Source organism: Botrytis fragariae (genome assembly GCF_013461495.1).
Source record: "Botrytis fragariae strain BVB16 chromosome Unknown tig00000000, whole genome shotgun sequence".
Classification (NCBI taxonomy): domain Eukaryota; kingdom Fungi; phylum Ascomycota; class Leotiomycetes; order Helotiales; family Sclerotiniaceae; genus Botrytis; species Botrytis fragariae.
In genome coordinates, this window is record NW_023500986.1 from 2,099,347 (window position 1) to 2,120,166 (window position 20,820).

Here is a 20,820-nt window from a genome sequence, read left to right on the forward strand (position 1 = left end):
GGAATGGGTAAATATGACAACATATGTTATCTCCATTAGGGCAATCACCTTTTGATTCAGGACCGTTGATTTTACAAACGTAAGATCTTAAAATGACTAGCTGAGATCAAAAAAGCGAAGAAGTAATCGATCCTTAAAATCACAAGCTGCCTATCTGTTATTGATACATCAACATACTGATGTCATTGGCATATCCATTTGAGATTACTAATTTACCATAGTAAACTCAAAGGCACGGGAGTAGTTCTTCGAGGCTCCGAAACGTATGGTAAGCACGCAGACACGCAGGCACGATATTGAAAATTGATGAGATTGATCTAAAATGTTGGTACACGGCTAACAGAACATGGGCGGCGGGGTCAGCATAAGCAGACTCCACGTGTTAGCAACGGCATAAGCAAAGCCCAGGCGGGACAATGTTCACTTTTCTATACTCTCGATAGTTGAAAAGGTATTAAAGCGCGTATGAGACGCAGCGTGTCGAGTGCCACGAAGTACTTCGCTTGCTTGATCATATTTCAAACGCTTACTATCCAGAGAACTACCACCATTTCCTCTGCTAAGCTTTTCTTCATTCTCGCCCTTTCTCCATTCTCGTCTTATGTAGCAAAATGGAGAATTTAACTTGCAGAAGTCTGTGCAATGCATTTTTGATATCGGTGTCAAGCGTAAGATTGACAATTTTGTCATCTAATTCACAAACAAGAATGTCGACTGATTTTCTTGCTAGTATATTGTCGCTATTGTGGCTTACAACGCCTTTTTCCACCCCTTATCAAAGTTCCGTGGGAGTCCTACATGGATCGTATCGCGAGTTCCATTCATCTACACTATACTTTCTGGGATACTTCCTTATCACATCAAGAAATTGCACGATGAATATGGTACTGTTTTATGAGTTGCTCCAGACGAGCTTTCGTTCACAGACCCTCAAGCATGGAAAGATATTTATCTGCAGAGGCAGTTTATCCGCCCAAAAGAATGGGGCTCTAGACCACCTGGAGTTGAGGCACACAATTTTATCACTGCTAACGCCATCGACCATGCTCGATTCCGCAAAGCGTTTCAGCCAGCATTCTCAGACAGAGCCACAAAGAGTCATGAACCAACTGTTAAAAAGTACATAGATCTTTTGGTTCTTCGATTGAATGAAGCTATCGCTGGGCAGCGTACAGATATTGGTACTGTTGATTTAGTGCAATGGTTGAACTTTACAACGTTTGACATCATCGGAGATCTGGGATGGGGTTCGTCTTTCAAATGCCTTCAAGAGAGCTCATATCATCCGTGGATCAAAGTAGTTCTTCATTTCAAAGCCGTTCTTATTGCAAACTCTATCAAATACTATCCATTGCTTGAAGCATTTCTCATAAAGATCACCCCAGCTTCAGCTCTCAGAGATCTACGTCAAGCCCTTGAGACAGGTCATCTCAGGGTCCAAGACCGACTTCATCATGACGTCAAACAACCTGATATTATGTCTCATGTCATCGATCACAACAAGTCTTCGACCGAGATAGCCCTTTCAACGGGGGAAATAGAGATGAACTCCATGGCCTTGATTGTTGCAGGTAGCGAGACTCTAACGACTACTTTGACCGCCGCAATTCACTTTTTACTTCAGGATCCCAAGTGCCTAGAGACCTTGGAAACAGAAATTCGCACAAACTTTAGCACGGAAGAGCAAATTAACAACGAGTCCACAAGTTCGCTGCCATATCTTATGGCGGTACTCAACGAGTCGTTACGGATGTCTCCCCCACTTCCTGATAGTCTCAGGGGCAAGTACCGAGTGGAGGTGCTACAATCGCAGGTCACTTTGTTCCCGGAGGCACAACCGTTTCAGTAGCATGCTGGTCTATTTTCCATTCTTCAAACAACTTTGCGTCCCCAGATGAATTTATCCCCGAGCGATGGTTGGGCGATTCTGGAAATCGGACCTCTATAAGCAAACAAGCTGATTCCAAAAACGTATTTCATCCATTTTCGCTCGGGGCACACAATTGTATCGGTCAGCCACTCGCTTGGATGGAGATGCGACTTATTCTTTCGCGACTTATTTGGAACTTTCATATCCAAGTCCCTAGCGGGAAGAAGTTGCAGAATTGGACTAACCAGAAGATCTTTTGGACTTGGGATAAAGTCCCACTCAATGTTCAGCTTATGAGTGTCGAGCATTCTGAAGATCAAATGAACATAAAGTGGGAGACTATCTAAAATGTAATTATACGGCACGAATTGGTTGCAAACATTAATGAATATTTCGTGATATGTATTAGGTATTCTCATAGGACTTTTTCATGGTCACAAAGAATGTTACTCATACCAGTAGGCCAAAAATAACCAACACATCCATCTTCACCAGCATACTCGGCGAGAATAATGCAATGTGCTTTCCGCGCCTCTCGGCTGGTGGAATATCTGCAATAGTCCCTCTTCCAAAAACCAACGGAACTGCACCCGCACTCCCAGAGTAATATTTTTTGCACTAACAATATGATGTGAGTTGGGGGTACAGATCATGAATGTCCGTATTCAGCACGCATAACTGCCGTTCTAAACATCTTTCGCGACCTACGCAACTAATGCTGGCCATGAATCATGATAGTGGAAATGCCTTCTCCTCGGTCTTGGTAGTATACAAACATCTTGCACCGGACTTCCATCTGTGGACATACAGTCAGGAAGATAATTGTATAATACAAAATTCTTCTACCAAGTCTACTGGCAGAACAGATAGCTCTTGTTAATTTCACAATGATAGAAGCTCAAAAGCATTGCACGAAGAGCATCATTGAATAGTCGATGGCCAGATACTTTCTGAATATCAGATGAGTACTACCAACTCAAATTTTGGTACGTATCCAACTATTTTGATTCAGTTTGAATGAGAATCGGATTCATTCAATAATCCTGAGTGCTTGAACGTTAGGAATGATGTTCGTTTATCTGTGCGCCCGGTGACCCCACCTGTTCGTGACCTTTCCTTCCCCACTCCGATAAGGGAAGTCACAAACAGGCTTCCTCTTAGCGAATCCAATGTTCTGGTTACAATGTTTACACCTACTCCTTCTCGATTGCTCATCGTTTTAGATGAAGTAAAGCAAATCTCCAACTCATAAGATCTGGTTTCTGCCTTATCGGTTAATTCTTTGATGGCCTTCCCAAGAATACCTCACACACTACATAATCCGAAGCTCAGAACCCACGAGTTACCATTATGAATTCCACTATATTTCCAAGTCTACCCTCCTATTTAAACCTACCAAGCATCCAAGCTCTCGTTATCATCTATACGCCCCTCATCTACCTAACCATCATCCTCCTCCCCACTCTCCCCATCCTTCTCAACATTCAAAATTCAAATCTTCCCCCAGGCCCATGGTACACACACTTCACAAACTTAGTCCTAAAATACCATGAATGGAATGGCAATCGACGAATATATATCCATAATCTCCACAAGAAACACGGAGATAGCGTTCGAATAGGTGTGAATGAGTTTGCTTTTTGCGGTAGCGAAGGGGTGAAAGGCGTTTATGGAAATGAGGGAGGAGAGTTGGATAAAACGAGATTTTATGGACTTTTTAGACAATTGGGCGTTAGAACTACCTTTTCCACAGAAACGAGGTTGGAGGTGTGTTTTTCCTTTTCCTTGCCCTTGTTGGAACATTTGCGTTGTGGGTGTCTTGGAAAGTTGAGCTGGAAAGGAGGGGGCGGAGTGCAGAATGGCTGTCACCGCATTTAATCTCATAGGTCTAAAATCTTTCTAGTGAAAGCCAGAAGGGAGAAACATGACCATAATGACACTAATGACATTCAACCAACTCGAAGCATAAAGAAAAGAAGAAGCATATCGCAAAGCCATACCGAAATTCCGAGATCATCAAACCTGCTATCATAGATGGAATTGAAGAAAGAAGTCAAGCATTCCTTCGAAAGATTGAGGATTCAGAAAATGGATTCATTGATGTTTATGTGAGTTTTGTTTTGCCCTATTAATTTTTATACTCTGTCCTAGTGTAAAAGATCACCATTGACAAGATAACAGAGATATGCTCATTGTTTTGCACTAGATTGTGCCAGTCACTTTCTACTCGGAAAGATGGGGATCAAATCTATCGAAGAGAAAACTGGCATGGAGATAATGGAAGAGATGACTTATCACTCAAGTCTCAAGAGTAAGTTTCTTAACCTCCATTTGTGCTCAACATTCTCCCCAGTGTACTGTCTCGGACTTCCAATCTTACACCCTCACAGACCAACTTCTAACACTATATCTCCAACCCCTCTCCACCATTTTTCTCTCGCTCTTCCCCCAACGCTCCACTCCTCTAACCAATACATACGTCTTCTCCTCGTGCCTCCACCCAGCTCAAGAACCACACTCTCTCCTCCACGTCCTCCAACACGCTTCCCCCTCCTTATCAGAAACCCAAATCGCAGCCGAGATACTAGACCATCTAGCTGCCGGTATCGACACCACCGGCGCCTCGCTCACCTACCTCCTACACACCCTCTCCCTCCCCTCCAACCTCCCCATCCAAGAAAAACTCCACCTCTCCCTTAACTCCCAACCCCACACCCCCAAATCCGAGAACCCATCAGCCCCCTACCTCAACGCCATCATCAACGAAACTCTCCGTCTCTACCCCCCGATCCCCATGTCCCAGCCCCGTCTCACATCACCATCCACGCCCAGAATAATCAACCAATATCTCATCCCCCCAAACTCAACCATAAGTATCCAAGCATGGAGTCTCCATCGCAATCCCGCGATCTTCGGCGATGAAGCCGAGACATTCTGTCCAGAACGATGGCTTGTGGATGAAGACAGAGTGAGAGAGATGGAGAGGGGATTTTTGGCTTTTGGGAGGGGTGGAAGAGCGTGTACGGGGAAGGAGTATGTTTAGGTTTTCTTCTTTTCTACGATTCCCTTTCTTCCTCGAGTTTCCTTCTCTTCTAAACAGAGAGGAGATTTAAAGATTATACGATATATTTTAATACAAAACTAATAACTATACCCACATAGTTTAGCACTAGCAGAAATGCGTCATCTCATACGGAGAATCTATACGCAATATAGAACGAAGATAGTAGAAGGATACGAAGCAGATATGGAGATGGAAGATCAGATTATATCTAGTAGACCGAGAGGTCAGGAGTGTATGTTGATTTTTGAGAAGAGATAGAAAGCCATATAGATATAGAGATTATGAATTGACAAATGTAGAGGATGTTTGGCTCGGAAAAGAAGTGATGGTGGTGAACTTTGGTAATCTTGTGTGCAGATAGAAGTTTCACCGCTCTCACTGCATTATGTATCACTCGAACTAGCATGATCAGTAATGCATAGTATATATTTAAGATCATCGAATAGATATTGTTAAAAAGAACTGGGAGTTCAAAAATGGCAGACCGCTACGATTCAACTGAATCATCAAAATACAACGCCTAAAAATAAATTCATATCCACCTTCCGTGTATGGGTATATATTTGTCCTTGAAATATCAATTCTCAACGACTGATGGAGCAGGAGCGTGCTCGAATCGAAGATGAAGTTTACCGGCAGACGGCCCGCAGGTGTATCCATCCATCTGATCGACGCCATCGTCATTTATGACCAGAGTGCGGAAGTTGGTGTAGATGGCTGCTACTATGAGTTTAATTTCTAGAATGATAGTTAGCTCTTTTTCTTCTTCTGTCAAGAGAAGGGAAAAGATAATTGGCGAAGCAAAAAGCAAAGTTAGAAAAGCTAGAAAAACTAACCAAGCATAGCAAAATTGCTCCCAATACACATTCTTCCTCCACTACTAAAAGCCCAAAACGTCCTATCCCTCTCACGTTTCTGCTCCTCAGTCATACCATTTCCTTCCATCCATCGCATGTAGTCGAATCTTTCCGGTTCTGGGAAAACTTGTTCATTCCGATGGACACTGTGAGCTTGCGCACCGATTCTAACGCCACCAGGAATATTCTTGTAGGCGCCAATATCGCAACTAGGATATGGAGTCACGCGGGGAAGACCACCTGGGATAGCAGCGCGGAGACGAAGAGTTTCCATTAGGACTGCGTGGAGGATTGGGAGAGCATCGAGTTCTTTACGATCGGGGATCGTTGGTGGTTTAGAGGATATAGATGTGGATGAGAAAAGCATGTTGGGTGAGAGAGTCAAGAGTTCTTCTCTTAGAGTTTTCTGGAGCATAGGATCGATGGATAAGTGCCATGCTAAATATGTAACCGTAATGCCTGCAGTTTCGTGGCCAGCAGCAAGATGGTCGATCATTTCACTATAGATGCTACGATCTGGAAACCTGAGTGTCTCTTCCTTTAGAACGGAGTCCGCACCGCGCATTTTGCTTTCTTTTTCAATGCCAGATACCATCGCGTTGTACACTACCGGTTCATTGCCAGGTTCCGTATCCCATGTTCCGCCTTCCTTGAGGAATCTGGCAGTAGCTTCACAGCGATGCTGACACCATTCTTCCAATTCATCATTGGCCGAATCCACAAATGTGGGAACGATGCGATAGATATAAGTATTGATGAATCGAGTGAGGCGAGGAACTTCTTGTGAATAGAAAGTATAACGATGACGTTCTTGGTAAAGTCTCATCCAATGCCTTCTATATGAGACATCTCTAACAAAGCTTGCACTATTCTTGAGTCCAAATAGGTATGAAGAGACGAAATCCATAGTAGTGCCATTGAATAAATCGTAAACGTCAACTCCATGAGGACTTGAAGACGAAGCCAAGTTTGAAATGGTAGGTAGAAGCCGTTCATAGAGAATGATCCTTGCTTGTTCAGCCAAGGCGGGTGATGATTGTAGTGTAGATTTTGAGTAGGTATTCGAGATCATTCTCTTTCGAGAGGAATGATTCTTCGAGGGAAGCGTTGAAAACATACATGGGATACTACCACGTGGTTAGAGAATTTTCCAAAAAAGTCTTGCGAGGAAAAAAATTACCCAAAGTTATCAAAGAAAGAATACCACTCCCCCTTTTCAAACCCACCTCCATATACAGTTCGAATGCCCTCTACGTCATTAGTAGAGAGCTCATTTGGACCTAATCGAATCAAGGGACCTAGTTGTCTGTGTAGCGCATGAACTGTCCTATTTTCCCGACATCGAAATCTCTGAAATAGGATCCAGGTAGGAGAAAACGGAGAAGACCAGTGTGCATTTGGAATCTTTGCCAAAGGTGAGATAAATGCAGGATAGATGATGAATCTCCATATGAGACCAATCAAGAGACCTGCAAATCCCAAAGTAGAGATGGCAACCATGATGATGGGTTTCTAGAAGTACTTCTTGTCTTGAACCTCAACCAAAAAGCTTTGTAACTGTACTCAAGCAGTGTATGGGGAAGGTCTGAATCCTATCAAACAGAAGAAGAATATAATCAAGATAAAGTGGGGGGATGGTTATCTGCTGATCCACATCTGAGGACTCTCAACAGCTTATTGGAGGCCTTGAGATGATTCAGCTCTGTGGGCTTTCACCTCTTGGCAAGTGAATGTACGATATATTGGCCGAATGTTGTTGTCTCATACAGTATATGTAATTAATTTGGTAGATGTGGTTGTACAGCAACGCTTCTTCCTTTGATGAGTTCCGTATTGGTCATACTTTCCAACCCCTCTCTTATCAGTTCTGATGACACTTTTTACCCCACTAGGAGGCCAAGAGCTAGTGAAATCAGGGGAAAGCTTGCCCAGACTGGAATCCCGAGCCGACCCGTGAGTTTGTGTCCGAAAGTAGATAAATTGTAGTCGAGGGACGCTTACTATGACACTATAAGAACCTTGTATGAACTTCAAGTCACTTCTATATGATGTGGTGAAACACAAGGATTGTATACAAAAAAGGGCGTCTTCCGAGAAATTAAATAATCATGTTGACCATTACTTTGTAAGAATATAATTCCTAGTACGTGGTGTGGGAGCAGAATAGCTGACGGTGATTAATAGTTGAGAAATTCTGATTGGCCATGACGGCGATGGTTTTGTAACCTTCATCGTTTCTGATCTCTGACATACATCAAGTCGGAGAATCAATCTATGGAACATAAATGGACAATGAAAAGAAATCCAATCTAGAAAAGATAAACGACAAAGCATGAATCACCTGTTTGTGACAGGAATGGCACTCTTTGTTGGACCAAAAGAAAAGTATGACAATGTAAAGTACATGGACCCGGTTGTGATTCCTGTCCTTGCAAGCCACATGGATGCCATTCAATATATTTTAATAACCTTGTACAACCTTAGGTGCGTAGCCTTCCTCAAGATATGCAATGTCCTCTGCAGTCAATTTCCCAGAACTGGCGAATTTGACCGCCTCTACTGCTTGCTCAATTCTCTCTTTGCTACTCAAGCCAATAATTGGATTGACACTGTCCTTGCTAAGACACCAAGCAATAGCTATAGTTGCCATGCTGACTCCGTTTTTCTTTGCAATCTCCTCAACACGATTAATGACGGTTTTATCGATTTCAGTCTCTTTGCTACGGATCAAAGCCTTGAGCATCATATCACTGTTTTCACGTTTTGTGCCTCGATCATTGAAAGGACGAGCAAGTGCTCCTCGGGCAATTGGGCTCCATGGAATAAGTCCAACACCAACGTCTCTGCAGTATGGAATCATCTCTCGTTCTAATTGCAAATTGTATAAGTATCTTGAAAGCGTATAGGAACGAGTGAGAAACGTACCTTCTTCACGGTAAAGCAAATTGTAATAATTTTGCATGGAGATAAATTTGTGCCAGCCTTTCTTCTCTGCGATATTTTGTAGTGTTTGGAATTCCCATGCAGCCATCTACCATATGTAAGTCTCCACTGTTAAGCTTATGATGCATCATCCAACTTACACTGCTTGCACCAATATACCGAACTTTGCCACTTTCCACAACATCATTCAAGGCTCTCATGATTTCTTCCCTGGGAGTATCGCGATCGAGTCTGTGAATCTGCAGGACATCGATATGTGTTCCTAATCGAGCAACGCTCTTGTCCACAGCATCGAGAATATGCTTTCTGCTCAAGCCAACCCGGTTGACCATCTCCCCATCATTTGTGCGAAGCGTCGAAATGTGTGGTTGTGTTCCATCTTCTGCAACACCGAAATAGCATTTACTAAGAATAACAACCTTGTTTCTTGGAATTGAGTATTGCTTCAATGCTTTTCCGATAATTTCCTCGGATCTTCCGTTGGAGTAAGTATCTGCAGTGTCCCACGTATTCAGCCCGAGATCGTAGGCGTGTTTCAATAGTGGAAGGGCTTCGTCCTCGTTAAGTACCTTATTGTGTTAGCAAAGTACTTGGTAACAAATCAAATTGAGGAATAGCTACCCAGTCTTGCCATTCAGATGATCCAAAAGACATGGCACCAAAGATAACCTTGGATATCTTCAATCCCGAGTTGCCGAGTCTTGTGTATTCCATCTTAAGTTCTTTTGGGGCCGACATGTTGTACCACTATGATGTTCTGCGAAAGCTTTTGACCACGAATATGAAGTTCCGGAAGAAAAATATTGTGAGACGGAAAGAGATGAGATTTCCTTAACTTTTGGAATGACTCAATGGATTAAAAATCTAGATATCTGCAGATGAGATTTATTTGTCAATCCATGTGGAGCTACCCCTCATTGAACCACAATTGAGCTGCTGCCGCTTTCCAGATCCGATCTGCCATATGGTGATGTAATATGGGCCTTTGATTTCCATAACACCTGGTGCCCCTTTTTCTTTGTCTCGTCCCTTCTCTTTTCTTCTCTTTCCAGACGCTGGCGTATTTGATATTGATATTGAGAATTATAGGAGAGGGATCTATAACCTGAGCAATTCTCATTACCCCTTCCTAGCTCACCTGGCTTGTTGTCAAGAGGGTTAGGAATCATGATTAAGTTTTGTGTACTGTGAAGTTTTGAGAGTATTGGAAAGCTTTCAATGGAATAGTTGCAAAAAAGAAGGCATATGTGTACTACTACATAGTAGATAGATATGTCTGGTACCAACTCCAAATACGATTCCAGCAAAAAGGAACACCTAGCTGACTGTTTGATGAAGGGGTCAATATGGATTTTCTCGGATTTTATACCCGACTAAGCCCGCTCAAGCTAAGATAAAGGGCACTGATAAGCATCCTCATCCCACCCCACCTTCGTAATTCCGTGAGAATGAACCCTTGCTTTGTACTTTGCATACATTGTAATCAACTTGCTTGAATCTTAAGTAATTCAAGTCTTGGCTTCTAAACAGACTCCTCTTTCGTTGATTCATTCATGTATTTGCTCGAGGAAAACTACAACAATTCCAAGTACACGAGACGGTAGAACTAGATCATATACAGCTTCCAAAATGTCTCTCACCGTGTTAACGGACTCGGATATCAAGCATCTTCTTCAAGACCTCACCCTAAAGGATCTGGAAAGATTTCAGGATCAGATGAGAAGAGCTCTTCATGAGTATTCTACAGGAACGCAGGATGATGACTGCTGCAGTTTGCACCAACCTAGAAGAACAGTTCTTGAGTCCAAGCATAAAAGGACAACACTATTCATGCCTTCTACTGCATCTGCGGGCATTGGAATGAAAGGTAAACCCATTTTTTGGTTATGTCTAACATCAAGTTCTAACAATCACAGTTGTTACTCTTCCTCAGCCAGGTTCTTCCAATGAATCGTCGGACTCGGACTCCATATCCACCTCTTCATCGACTAAAAATCCAAGTACCCCTCAAGGTTCTCTTACGCTCATGGATAAAACAGGGCTGCCATTCGGCTTTCTCAATGCATCAGAAACCACTGCTTTTCGCACAGCTCTAGCTTCCTCTCTTCTATTGACACCCCGTACCAAGGTCAAAACTATAACAGTATTTGGTGCTGGGAAGCAAGCGTTTTGGCACGTCCGTCTCGCTCTTATTCTCCGCGGCCCAACTATAAAACAAATAAACATCATATCTCGCGCTTTTACAGACCGGGTACGCAATCTTATGAAGGCATTTCTCGAAGTACCTGCTGCTACGAAGGAACGTGAAGGTTGGACCAATGTGAAGTTCTCTGTTCTTAGCCCTGCCTATGGAGAATTCGCTCGTCTAGAGAAAGAATATATTCGAGCTTCGGATGTTATTTTTTGCACGACTCCATCAACCTCGCCATTATTCCCTCATTCTATCTTAACAAATACAGAAGGTAGGAAGAAGGGGCGGCTCATTGTCGCCATAGGCAGTTATAAACCTCATATGATCGAAATACCTCTTGAAATCGTGGCGCAAGCAGTTAAAGTTCATGGTAGTGGCCATCATTTTCATAGACATGCCGAAGAAGGCGGAGTAATCGTAGTTGATACGATAGACGGATGCAAACAAGAAGCAGGTGAAATAATCCAAGGCAATGTTTCGGCCAAAAATTTGGTTGAATTAGGCGAATTGGTCATGCTATCTCATGGAATCGATCCTCTCAACCAGTCATCTGCCATTGATGATTCAGATGAATCTCCACGTAGCTCAGTCGACCTCCACAATTTACACATAGACGGAACTGGCAACGGTGACGCAACACCGACCCCAGGTTCACCACTTTCCCCCACCTCTCCACCTCTGGCTCGCAGCATGGCCAACATATTTCACTCGGAAAATTCCACCTCCCCCTCATCATCTCGCAGCCCTTCTCGCAAATCTTCTTTCTCCTTTCGCAAACCCAGAACAGGATCCACAAGTACAAATACTACTAATTCAAGTGGTACATTGGGAATGTTAGGAAAGGAGGTACAGACAGAAAAGGAAGATTCAATGAGTAGATGGCTGAGGAATGGAAATGTTATATATAAGAGTGTGGGGATGGGTCTTATGGATTTGGTGGTTGGGGCGGAGTTGGTTAGGTTAGCGAGGGAAAAGGGGGTGGGTGTTTCTGTAGAGGGCTTTTGAGATAAAAGATGCATTCGAGAATCGAGATAGGGAAAAATTGGAGTTACAAAAAGTTGATGGATTTACGACAAGAGACCATGTTAATGCGTTACGATAGATACCACATGAATTTTGAAAGAGGAGAATAATGGAGAGTAAGGGGATGTCATACTTAACATCATACTTGCACGCTATATGAAAAACTTTTCTGAAGGCTTCAATAATGGAATGTTTATTTCCACTTTCCCAATGTGTCTTTGTCTACTCTCTTACTTCCGCTTTCTTCCATCCTTCAATCTTCCAAGTATGTATATCTCTTGCAGCATCAAGAAGTCAGCTAGTTTAGCACAACCTCTTGCGACTAAACTCAAAGATTCCCTTGCCGCTCAAAAATCAGACTTGGGATTATGTACAATATAGTGGTGCTTGAAGTTTCGACCCCGGAAAGGGGGGAGGCACAGAAGGAAGGGCAATATCATTAGCGAACCGTCTGAGTTCCTAGGTGTCTGATTTTGAGGTTTAATACTGTTCACACATCACATTGCAATACACCAGCTGCATACAAACCAAACGGCAATACCAGAATCACACACAAACTTTCCATACCTAGATACCTAGGTACCTCGTACTAGTAGGTATCCTATCAAATTTGCAAGCTCCCACTACAACCGCAGGCCTACAATTACAGCTACGGCTATCCCTGCAATCACCCGATCCTGTCATAGATCATAGATCATAAATACCTATTTATACCTACCTACCTACCTACCTACACAGTATACGCGAGGAAAACTCAAGAGATGCGATACGATGCAATGCGATATAATACAATACATTTGAAGCTTGAAACTTCAAGCTTGAAACCTGAAGCTTGAGGTAAGTAGTAAAGAATATCAATTTTGGGAACTTTGGAAACTTTATGAACTCTGTGAACTCTATGAGAGGATATGGGAGGATTGGCGGTGGAGTATAGTGACATAATGATATAATGATATACTGATATACTGATATACTGATATACTGATATACTGATATACTGATATACTGATATACTGATATACTGATATACTGATATAATGAATCTATACACAGCATGACATCGCATGGCATGTCATTCCTAGGTAGTATTCCGACTTCCGACTCAATACAAGAAAGAATGCTAGGTTATCCTATTCCAATCCAAATCCTATTAATCCCATCCAGTCCCCAAAAAGAAAGAAAAAGAAACATTGCAGACTTTGCTATACTAACAATCAGTAACTCTTCAAGCACGCATCTTACCTGGATGACTCCAAAACCCGACGAGGAAAAGGTAAAAGAAAAGCAGATGCTGATCCGATACTTCATTACTCTGATACCAATGGTAGTTACTATATTTATCTACCACAATTATGTACAGGGAAATATGATGATCCTCGGATAATCATCCAATACATAAACTTCTACGATGACCATGTCATATCATTAATTTTTTCTTGATAATTTATTAAATGTCATTCATTGTTTTCGACTTTCTGATCGATCTAATTCCCAAACAGCTCTCCTTTCATCTTTGCTCGATTTAAACAAAAACCCGCCTTGCCTCAAACTCCCATTCCCGTCCTTACTTCCCTTTCCTTCCCTCTCATTCTGCACAGTATAACACGTATGTGTGCATATCCAAAACTCATCTATCCGTACATTTCATCCCTACTACGCGGTACTGAGCGTTGCTCCCCCCTTTCCAAAAACCAGCATTCCATGCGCACCTTGGACCAACTCCTTTGCTCCTTTCGACTCCGCGGCTCCATCTGTTCCGGCAACTTCTTCCTCCTCCTCCTCATCATTGCAATTTCCTACTCCCAGATCCCGAATCTTTCCACAGCCAATATCATACACAACACCATGAACCTTCAATCCTCTCTCACGGACCGCCTCTTCCACAACCACATTTCCCATAAGCACCTCCACTCCTTTCGCAACATTCAACTCCGCTAGACGGACCGCCCTTGCGGAGTCTTCCTTGATTCCCTTTAATTCCTTCTCGTGCAATTTACTCAATGCCTTGAGCGGCGCAAGCCAAGTATCCAAAACTCCACCTACCCTTGCACCTCCCAACGCAGCAGCAGCACCACCGCAGCAAGTGTGCCCGCACACAACAATATGCGATACCTTCAGATGCGCAACGGCATATTCGATGACGGCCGAGGAATTGATATCGGTCGGCGAGACGATATTGGCGATATTACGATGGACGAAGACATCACCAGGTTGGAGACCGAGAACGGTGGTTTCGGGCACACGGGAGTCGGAGCAGCCGAGCCAGACTGGGGGGTGTCAGGACTGTTGTTTAACCGTGGGAAGGGGGGTCAAGAGAGCGGGGTCTGTGAAGCGTAGGTGGGAGGACTTACGGATGCTGGGAGTTTGGCCTTGGGCCATGGTAGGGAAGAATTTGGGGTTTTGATGGCTTTTGTAGCCTGCCCATGCGGCGTTGGAGCTCAAGGCATAATCGAAGGGAGTTTCTGGGTGATTGTTAGCATGAGCGTCATGATTTTCCTGTCGTCGGCTTTCTGTATACACTCCCAGATATACAAGACAGTATACAAGACAGTATACAAGAGATGATTGAACAATTGTAAGAGGGTATAATTACCAGAGCCCATTATAATTCTTGTGACAATTTCTCAAACTTCTTTCCTATCAATTGAATTTCTTCTTCCTTCTTAATTCCACAAAGATTCTCCGGTGCCTTTATAGAAAATCTCCTAATCTTCGTAATCGTCAAGTGCCGTATTTCAATATCGTAGGTATCCTGAATAGGAGGTATGTAGGAGCTCGTTGCGATTGTATTGCGTAGGGTTTTACGAGGAGATAGATTGAAATATGGAGAGCAGAATATATGAGTAATAAGTTTTGAACGGGGCCGATCTTAGCACATTTGGTTTTCTTCAAAAAGTGTTGAGGGGGCCGAATCGAGTGAAATGGAGACTTCAGCACGTTCAAACCTAGAAACTTGGTGGAGCTAGTGGAATTAGAGAGAAGACTAATAAAATATAATAAGATTCGAATTCAAAGAACGAGAACCAAGTGATCCAGCCAGCCAGTCATACATACCAAGAAGCCAGGGAGCCAGGGTTTTTGAACTGGTGCGATAAGAGAATGTCTTTTTTTCGATAAGAGTTGGCCAATTGGAATTACTCAATTCAATTCGTGGGATGGGAACTTGGTGTGATGTGATGTGAAAGCTGGATGAAGATTGTTTTTCTCTATGATATTTCTATGCAATCATTCGGTCGGACTATTGTAGATGGTATATTTGTGATATTCCGGGTAGATATTATCTGTACACCAAATCCTTAATAATAAGATTTCAAAGTAGTGAAACTCTCAAGAAAAAGATGAATAAATAAGCAAATCGATCATCCTTCTAATGTAAAGACAACACCACACGCAAACAATCCATGTCTGTCTGATCATTCCCAAGATCTCCGGAAGGGGAAAAAGCCACAGAGTATCAAACAAACACTTGTGACGTATCGGATCCATCCAAGTGTACCAGACAGTGTCAAAGTATCATCTCTTACCATTTCGTACTTCCTCAGCCTTTGCGTGCCGGCTTCATCGCCATGTTACATCCCTCGTTCTCTTTCCCATCGTCTCTTCCGCTCTCTCTTCCGTCTTCCATTCCGATATAACTTCATATCTATCATATCTATATCCCTCAAATTCCATACATCAAACCCCAGTATAAGCCGTTCTCCCGAGACATTACAATGCCATTGGTACCATTTACTCAGGTCCAGATTCGACCTCTACATACCAAACCACATATCTTCATTGTGAATAGCTTCCCCTGAGAACTTCTCGATTTCTATACCCATAATTCATCGGATCCAGTTCATCCATCGTAACCATGATCCATCCATTTCATACATGAAGGTATACCAAGATTCATTCCACACCTACAAAATCCCGATTATCCCGACAGTCCGTCCGAGTGCCGGAGCTTACCTTGGTTTCCCATGTTTTGCCGTGGCTATCAACTCTTGGTTGTGTTTCCCCAAGCCCTTTCCAAGAAAAATCTAAAAATTCTTCCGTCTTTTTTCCTAATTCTCTTTTCATAAACATAGACTTGGCTGTAAGTTGGGCATAATTTCAATGTATTGTAACATGACCTAACCCTTATGGGATTATCCCAGTTGCGTTGAGGGATTGGTATTGGAAGTTTGATGAATCAAAATTTGATAGAATTGACAAGATTTTCTGGGGGGACGGAGAAAAGGAAGAGATTCCGATGTAACACAAGGAAATGGAAAAGAGATCACAAAGATTTGCAAAGGGCACGCACGTACTGTTTGAACAAAATCAAAAAGTCAAATAAATTATGGTATCATACAGCCTTCATATTTTGAATTCTTAAGCTGCTTGCCTAGCTAAGTGTCCCTGCCATGCCATAATATCATAAAAAAACGCCGGAAGTAAAAGTCACTATATGATCATATTTAGATCTTGATAGCGCTCTCAAGGGCCTTGCGCTTCTTCTCAGTGCGGGCGTTGGCCTTGGCACCCATGATTCCACCTCCCCAATGTCTGGTAGCGGACTCATCATGTCCTTCCTTAATGGCTTGAACCAATTTCGACAACTCGGACTTGTCCTCGGAGCGAACCTCAGTAAGGGCGAGAACAGCAGCGGTCTTCTTGTGGACGACCGTGCCGAGTCTGGCCTTACCCTTGATGATGGCGTATGGGACACCCATCTTCTTGCACAAAGCTGGAAGGAAGATAACCAACTCAATTGGGTCAACATCGTTAGGGATGAGGACCAAAGAGGCCTTCTTAGCTTCGATCAAACCAACAACGTGGTTAAGACCGTACTTGACGGCGTATGGCTTCTTGCTAACGTCTTCCTTCTTCTTTCCCTCCTTGATGGCGGTGGCCTCCTTCAAGAGACGCTCCTTCTTCTCAGGCTTGGTCTCTGGGCGGTACTTGTTGAGGAGCTTGAGGGCTTGGGCGGCGGTGTTGCGGTCGAGAACGTGTTGGAATTGAGCGATCGCAGGTGGGACCTTCAATCTCATGTTCAAGATCTTCTTTTGGCGTTGAAGACGGACATACTCGGGCCACTTCACCATACGGGAAAGATTTCTTCTGGGCTGGATGTCTTGACCGATACCGAAGTTACGGGTACGCTTCTCGATGAGAGGGTTCTTATTCTCATTAGTATTTGGATGGACGTCTAAATGAGGATGGAATTCACGTACCTTGGCTGCCTTCTTTGATCCCGCACCAGCTTTGGACTGGGGGAATGGGGCTGGCGCCGCCTTCTTTCCGGACTTTGGAGGCTGTCATTGAGAAAAGTAGACATCAGCGAGTGTTCACCAAGTGTCTTCTTTGAACTCTAAAGAGACTACATCTGGTATTTCTACACAGAACATAGCTCAAGCCAAATCAAAATCAAAAACCTCGAAAGGTAATTTGATTGAAAATTGCATCTCGACGTGCGATTGCTCGTAGAGGTACGAGAGCTGATGGCGAGTCGTATTATTTCATTAAAAGGACAGTCAAAAACATTAATAGCTTACCATATTGATCGATTTCGAAGCGGCGAGAAGTTGTCGATTCGTAGTTGTCGTCGAGAGGAATAATATCAACAAGAAAAGGTTTTCTCGATTTTGAGAATTATTCAATGTGCGCGCTAGAGATTTGAAAATCTTGGCACGCTAAACGATTCTGGACCTTTTCTCACGTGAGAAGCGGGCAGTTTGTCCGTTCGATAAACTTCACTATCGACATTTTTATTAATTCCCCGCGATGATTTGTGGATAAGAAGTTCTGCGATATTGTTTGCCTTCGACAACTATTTTCGAATAACGATGGCACCAACACCTTGTGCCATTTGCAAGACTGCAAGGGCTTTAATTATTCGACCAAAGAATCATCAAAAACTATGTAAAGCATGTTTTATCGGTATTTTTGAAGCAGAAATTCATCATACAATTACCTCTACATCACTTTTCTCACCAGGCGACAAAATCGCAATAGGAGCATCCGGAGGAAAAGACTCAACAGTACTGGCTTCAGTTCTGAAGACCCTTAATGAAAGATATAATTACGGACTCGAACTCGTTCTACTAAGTATCGACGAAGGAATAAAAGGCTATCGCGATGACTCCCTCGAAACCGTCAAGCGCAATGCGGTCCAATACGACATGGCTCTTAAGATTGTAGGATACGATGAATTATATGGATGGACCATGGATCAAGTAGTCGAAACAATAGGCAAGAAGGGAAATTGTACATATTGTGGTGTCTTTCGCAGACAGGCTTTGGATCGAGGGGCAAAAATGTTGGGCATTAACCATGTGGTTACGGGACATAATGCAGATGATGTCGCAGAGACTATTTTGATGAATCTACTGCGCGGAGATTTGCCCAGGCTGGCGAGAAGTACTAGTATTGTCACTGGCGACGAATCGAGCGAGGTGCGTAGAAGCAAACCGCTGAAATATGCGTATGAGAAGGAGATTGTGCTCTATGCGCATCATAAGAAGTTGGATTATTTCACGACGGAATGTCTATACAGTCCCGAGGCTTTCAGAGGTAGCGCGCGAAGTTTGATCAAGAATCTAGAGAGAGTACGACCTAGTGCCATCTTGGATGTTGTGCGCAGCGGAGAAGACATGGCGAAGTTAGTACCAGCAGAAGTTACCGGAATAAGTCACTGCAAGAGTCAAAAAGTCTCATTAGCAACTACCAATGAGGAGGAGGAAGGCAATGGAGGTTGCGGAACTAATGGCCGATCAAGTGGAGGGGAAATGGCGGACATGGAAAAGAAACTTCAAGCAGACGAAGAAGCCTCGGGAAGAGAAATCGATGTAACATCCATCGCATTAAATACTACCAACGGACAACGTCATGATAGAATAGACAAACCTCAAATTCAAAAAGGTGGCAAAAAGGATGGTCGAAAACTCACAAAACAAACACTGGGAACGTGTAAGAAATGTGGTTATATGTCCAGTCAAGAGATATGCAAAGCATGTGTCTTACTAGAGGGGTTGAATAAGAATCGTCCGAAAATGGAGATAGAGGTAGATGTAGAGGATGAAGAAGAGAGTTCGACTTTAAGAAGGAGAATGGAGGGGTTGGCTCTCGCGGCTGGATAGATTACGTATATCATATATTATAGAGAAATGCCACAAGATACCCAAGAATCATTGTCGTTTTTATGATGAGCATGAACACATTTCTGCTTGAAGTGAAGTCTGAATTAGAAAGTGACATCTCGCATATCAAGCTCTCGTCAATGTCTGATATCCCAAACCTTTGGTCGATCCAATTACAACTTCATTTTCGAGCTCTCACCTACACTCATACCTTGCGAATATCCTCATCCTTCACACCAAATCCAAACAACCACACACTATTCTCCGAAGACCAACTAGAATTTTCCAAATAACCACTACCAACACTTCGACCATCCTAACAAACCCATCTTTCTCCTCCCTTTCAACCTCAACAATGTCCACCCAGCCCCTCCAACTATCCCCCTTATCCCCCGCCTCTCATCCCGAACTCCCCTTCTCCCGCGACACCCCCATTCAACCCGCCAAACCAGAAACCCTCAAAAACAGCCCCAACCCCAACCTCCAAACCCCCCACGCAGAATCCACAACTCCCTCTCCATTCCTCATCCACGCCCTCCGCAAGAAAGCGAAAAAAGATGTGAAAGCAGCGAGAGAAGAAGAGAAGAAGAAGAGCAGAGAAATAGAAGAGGGGAAGAGATTATTTGGGGGGATCGTGGCGAAGGTTTGGAGGGTGCGGAGTGAGTTGAAGGTGTGTGTATTATTTTATTTTATTTTATTCTATTTTATTCTATTTTATTCTATTTTATTCTATTTTATTCTATTTTATTCTATTTTATTCTATTTTATTCTATTTTGGAAGGGGAGAGAAAATGAGATGAGAAATCTAACAAACCGCAAAACTAGCTCGAACATCCCGATGTAGCAGACTCGGTTCTGGAGCAGGAAGCTTGGAAATTGGTTTTTTACTAGTTGTGCTATTTGTGAGTGTTATCCCTCTGCCACCCCTTTTGTCTTGGGTTGGTTGTCTGAAATTGGTATATTGGACTGGCAGTTTGGGGACTGTGAGCTGATATCTCTTCTACTAGCAGGCTCTCCTTCGTTTTTATACGTCCGATATGTTGCTGACTGTACACCCCCTGTTGCTGTGTTTATGCTCCAAATCTGGAGAAATGGGATGGATGGGTGAGATGAGATGGAATGAAATCCGATACTACGGAGAATTGAACTCGATTTGCCTTCTGCAACCCACACAAAATCTGCTACAAATGTGTATCCTATTAAATGGCTAAGGAATAGGAAATTTTCAAACTATTATCTCATCCACAGACCTGAGTCTGGCCACTTAAAGTCAAATGAGCAAAAATCCAATGTAGAGATTGCCTCAAAAAACAAGATTTCTTGAGGCAAGTCTTGTTGTTTGGGGGCACACACTGATGATGGTAATCCAAGGCAGTAACCACCATATTTCTAATGGCAAACTAGACCAAATTTACTCCGGGAGCAACATCATGACAGTTCCAATCAGTATTGTTAACGATTATCCATCCTAGCTAGCGGAATCGGGTTCCTCCACGGCAGGAAGAAGAATACCAGCTATGACTGATTCGGCAAGAACAGAACCTTTATCTCGAATGTCTCCTATGACACCTGCGTCCAAGAGCAAGAGATGCTTGTCGCTTTTCTTGTAGCATGCTCTTGGTACAGAAGTTCACTTTTGCAAGTGGTAGACGGGCATATTGCTAGTGGCAGCAAGCCTAGTTAAAAGAGTTCTGGAGAGATGTAGATCAAGTTTGGGGCAGTAAGACATAGTGACTAACAAAAAGTGATGACTGTCTAGGGATGAATCT

The 20,820-nt window shown here is 43.1% G+C and overlaps 12 protein-coding genes across 12 annotated transcripts; 6 read left to right on the top strand and 6 right to left on the bottom strand.

The window, feature by feature from the left end:
• Nucleotides 1–611: 611 nt before the first annotated feature.
• On the top strand, nt 612–2,217 carry Bfra_006867 (putative benzoate 4-monooxygenase cytochrome p450 protein; the record flags this gene model as incomplete). Its single annotated transcript, XM_037337238.1, has 4 exons — nt 612–668; nt 731–884; nt 909–1,729; nt 1,774–2,217. The coding sequence occupies 4 exons, from the start codon at nt 612–614 to the stop codon at nt 2,215–2,217; spliced, it is 1,476 nt and encodes a 491-aa protein (XP_037198604.1).
• Nucleotides 2,218–3,220: 1,003 nt separating this feature from the next.
• On the top strand, nt 3,221–5,192 carry Bfra_006868 (putative benzoate 4-monooxygenase cytochrome p450 protein; the record flags this gene model as incomplete). Its single annotated transcript, XM_037337239.1, has 5 exons — nt 3,221–3,637; nt 3,835–3,978; nt 4,052–4,181; nt 4,432–4,903; nt 5,033–5,192. The coding sequence occupies 5 exons, from the start codon at nt 3,221–3,223 to the stop codon at nt 5,190–5,192; spliced, it is 1,323 nt and encodes a 440-aa protein (XP_037198605.1).
• Nucleotides 5,193–5,511: 319 nt separating this feature from the next.
• Bfra_006869 (putative cytochrome p450 protein) lies at nt 5,512–7,291 on the bottom strand (the record flags this gene model as incomplete). The annotated part of the gene is made up of 3 exons (XM_037337240.1): nt 5,512–5,672; nt 5,771–6,918; nt 6,972–7,291. 3 exons carry the CDS (start codon nt 7,289–7,291, stop codon nt 5,512–5,514), a joined length of 1,629 nt encoding a protein of 542 aa, XP_037198606.1.
• A 961-nt stretch (nt 7,292–8,252) lies between these two features.
• Nucleotides 8,253–9,472, bottom strand: Bfra_006870 (putative aldo-keto reductase protein; the record flags this gene model as incomplete). Its single annotated transcript, XM_037337241.1, has 4 exons — nt 8,253–8,659; nt 8,717–8,822; nt 8,875–9,303; nt 9,356–9,472. 4 exons carry the CDS (start codon nt 9,470–9,472, stop codon nt 8,253–8,255), a joined length of 1,059 nt encoding a protein of 352 aa, XP_037198607.1.
• A 147-nt stretch (nt 9,473–9,619) lies between these two features.
• On the bottom strand, nt 9,620–9,903 carry Bfra_006871 (uncharacterized protein; the record flags this gene model as incomplete). Its single annotated transcript, XM_037337242.1, has 2 exons — nt 9,620–9,789; nt 9,873–9,903. The coding sequence occupies 2 exons, from the start codon at nt 9,901–9,903 to the stop codon at nt 9,620–9,622; spliced, it is 201 nt and encodes a 66-aa protein (XP_037198608.1).
• Nucleotides 9,904–10,363: 460 nt separating this feature from the next.
• Bfra_006872 (putative ornithine cyclodeaminase mu-crystallin family protein) lies at nt 10,364–11,930 on the top strand (the record flags this gene model as incomplete). Its single annotated transcript, XM_037337243.1, has 2 exons — nt 10,364–10,601; nt 10,651–11,930. 2 exons carry the CDS (start codon nt 10,364–10,366, stop codon nt 11,928–11,930), a joined length of 1,518 nt encoding a protein of 505 aa, XP_037198609.1.
• Nucleotides 11,931–13,601: 1,671 nt separating this feature from the next.
• On the bottom strand, nt 13,602–14,551 carry Bfra_006873 (putative carbonic anhydrase protein; the record flags this gene model as incomplete). The annotated part of the gene is made up of 3 exons (XM_037337244.1): nt 13,602–14,215; nt 14,300–14,410; nt 14,542–14,551. 3 exons carry the CDS (start codon nt 14,549–14,551, stop codon nt 13,602–13,604), a joined length of 735 nt encoding a protein of 244 aa, XP_037198610.1.
• A 118-nt stretch (nt 14,552–14,669) lies between these two features.
• Nucleotides 14,670–15,132, bottom strand: Bfra_006874 (uncharacterized protein; the record flags this gene model as incomplete). The annotated part of the gene is made up of 2 exons (XM_037337245.1): nt 14,670–14,931; nt 14,999–15,132. Coding segments are annotated over 2 exons (396 nt in total), but the record flags the coding sequence as incomplete, so codon positions are not given.
• Nucleotides 15,133–15,661: 529 nt separating this feature from the next.
• Nucleotides 15,662–15,974, top strand: Bfra_006875 (uncharacterized protein; the record flags this gene model as incomplete). The annotated part of the gene is made up of 2 exons (XM_037337246.1): nt 15,662–15,727; nt 15,828–15,974. 2 exons carry the CDS (start codon nt 15,662–15,664, stop codon nt 15,972–15,974), a joined length of 213 nt encoding a protein of 70 aa, XP_037198612.1.
• Nucleotides 15,975–16,390: 416 nt separating this feature from the next.
• Nucleotides 16,391–17,377, bottom strand: Bfra_006876ca (putative 60s ribosomal protein l8 protein; the record flags this gene model as incomplete). Its single annotated transcript, XM_037337247.1, has 3 exons — nt 16,391–17,092; nt 17,147–17,227; nt 17,348–17,377. 3 exons carry the CDS (start codon nt 17,375–17,377, stop codon nt 16,391–16,393), a joined length of 813 nt encoding a protein of 270 aa, XP_037198613.1.
• Nucleotides 17,378–17,758: 381 nt separating this feature from the next.
• Bfra_006877 (putative pp-loop atpase superfamily protein) lies at nt 17,759–19,051 on the top strand (the record flags this gene model as incomplete). The annotated part of the gene is made up of 1 exon (XM_037337248.1): nt 17,759–19,051. The coding sequence occupies one exon, from the start codon at nt 17,759–17,761 to the stop codon at nt 19,049–19,051; it is 1,293 nt and encodes a 430-aa protein (XP_037198614.1).
• Nucleotides 19,052–19,406: 355 nt separating this feature from the next.
• On the top strand, nt 19,407–19,942 carry Bfra_006878 (uncharacterized protein; the record flags this gene model as incomplete). Its single annotated transcript, XM_037337249.1, has 2 exons — nt 19,407–19,721; nt 19,877–19,942. The coding sequence occupies 2 exons, from the start codon at nt 19,407–19,409 to the stop codon at nt 19,940–19,942; spliced, it is 381 nt and encodes a 126-aa protein (XP_037198615.1).
• Between the last annotated feature and the right edge of the window lie 878 nt (nt 19,943–20,820).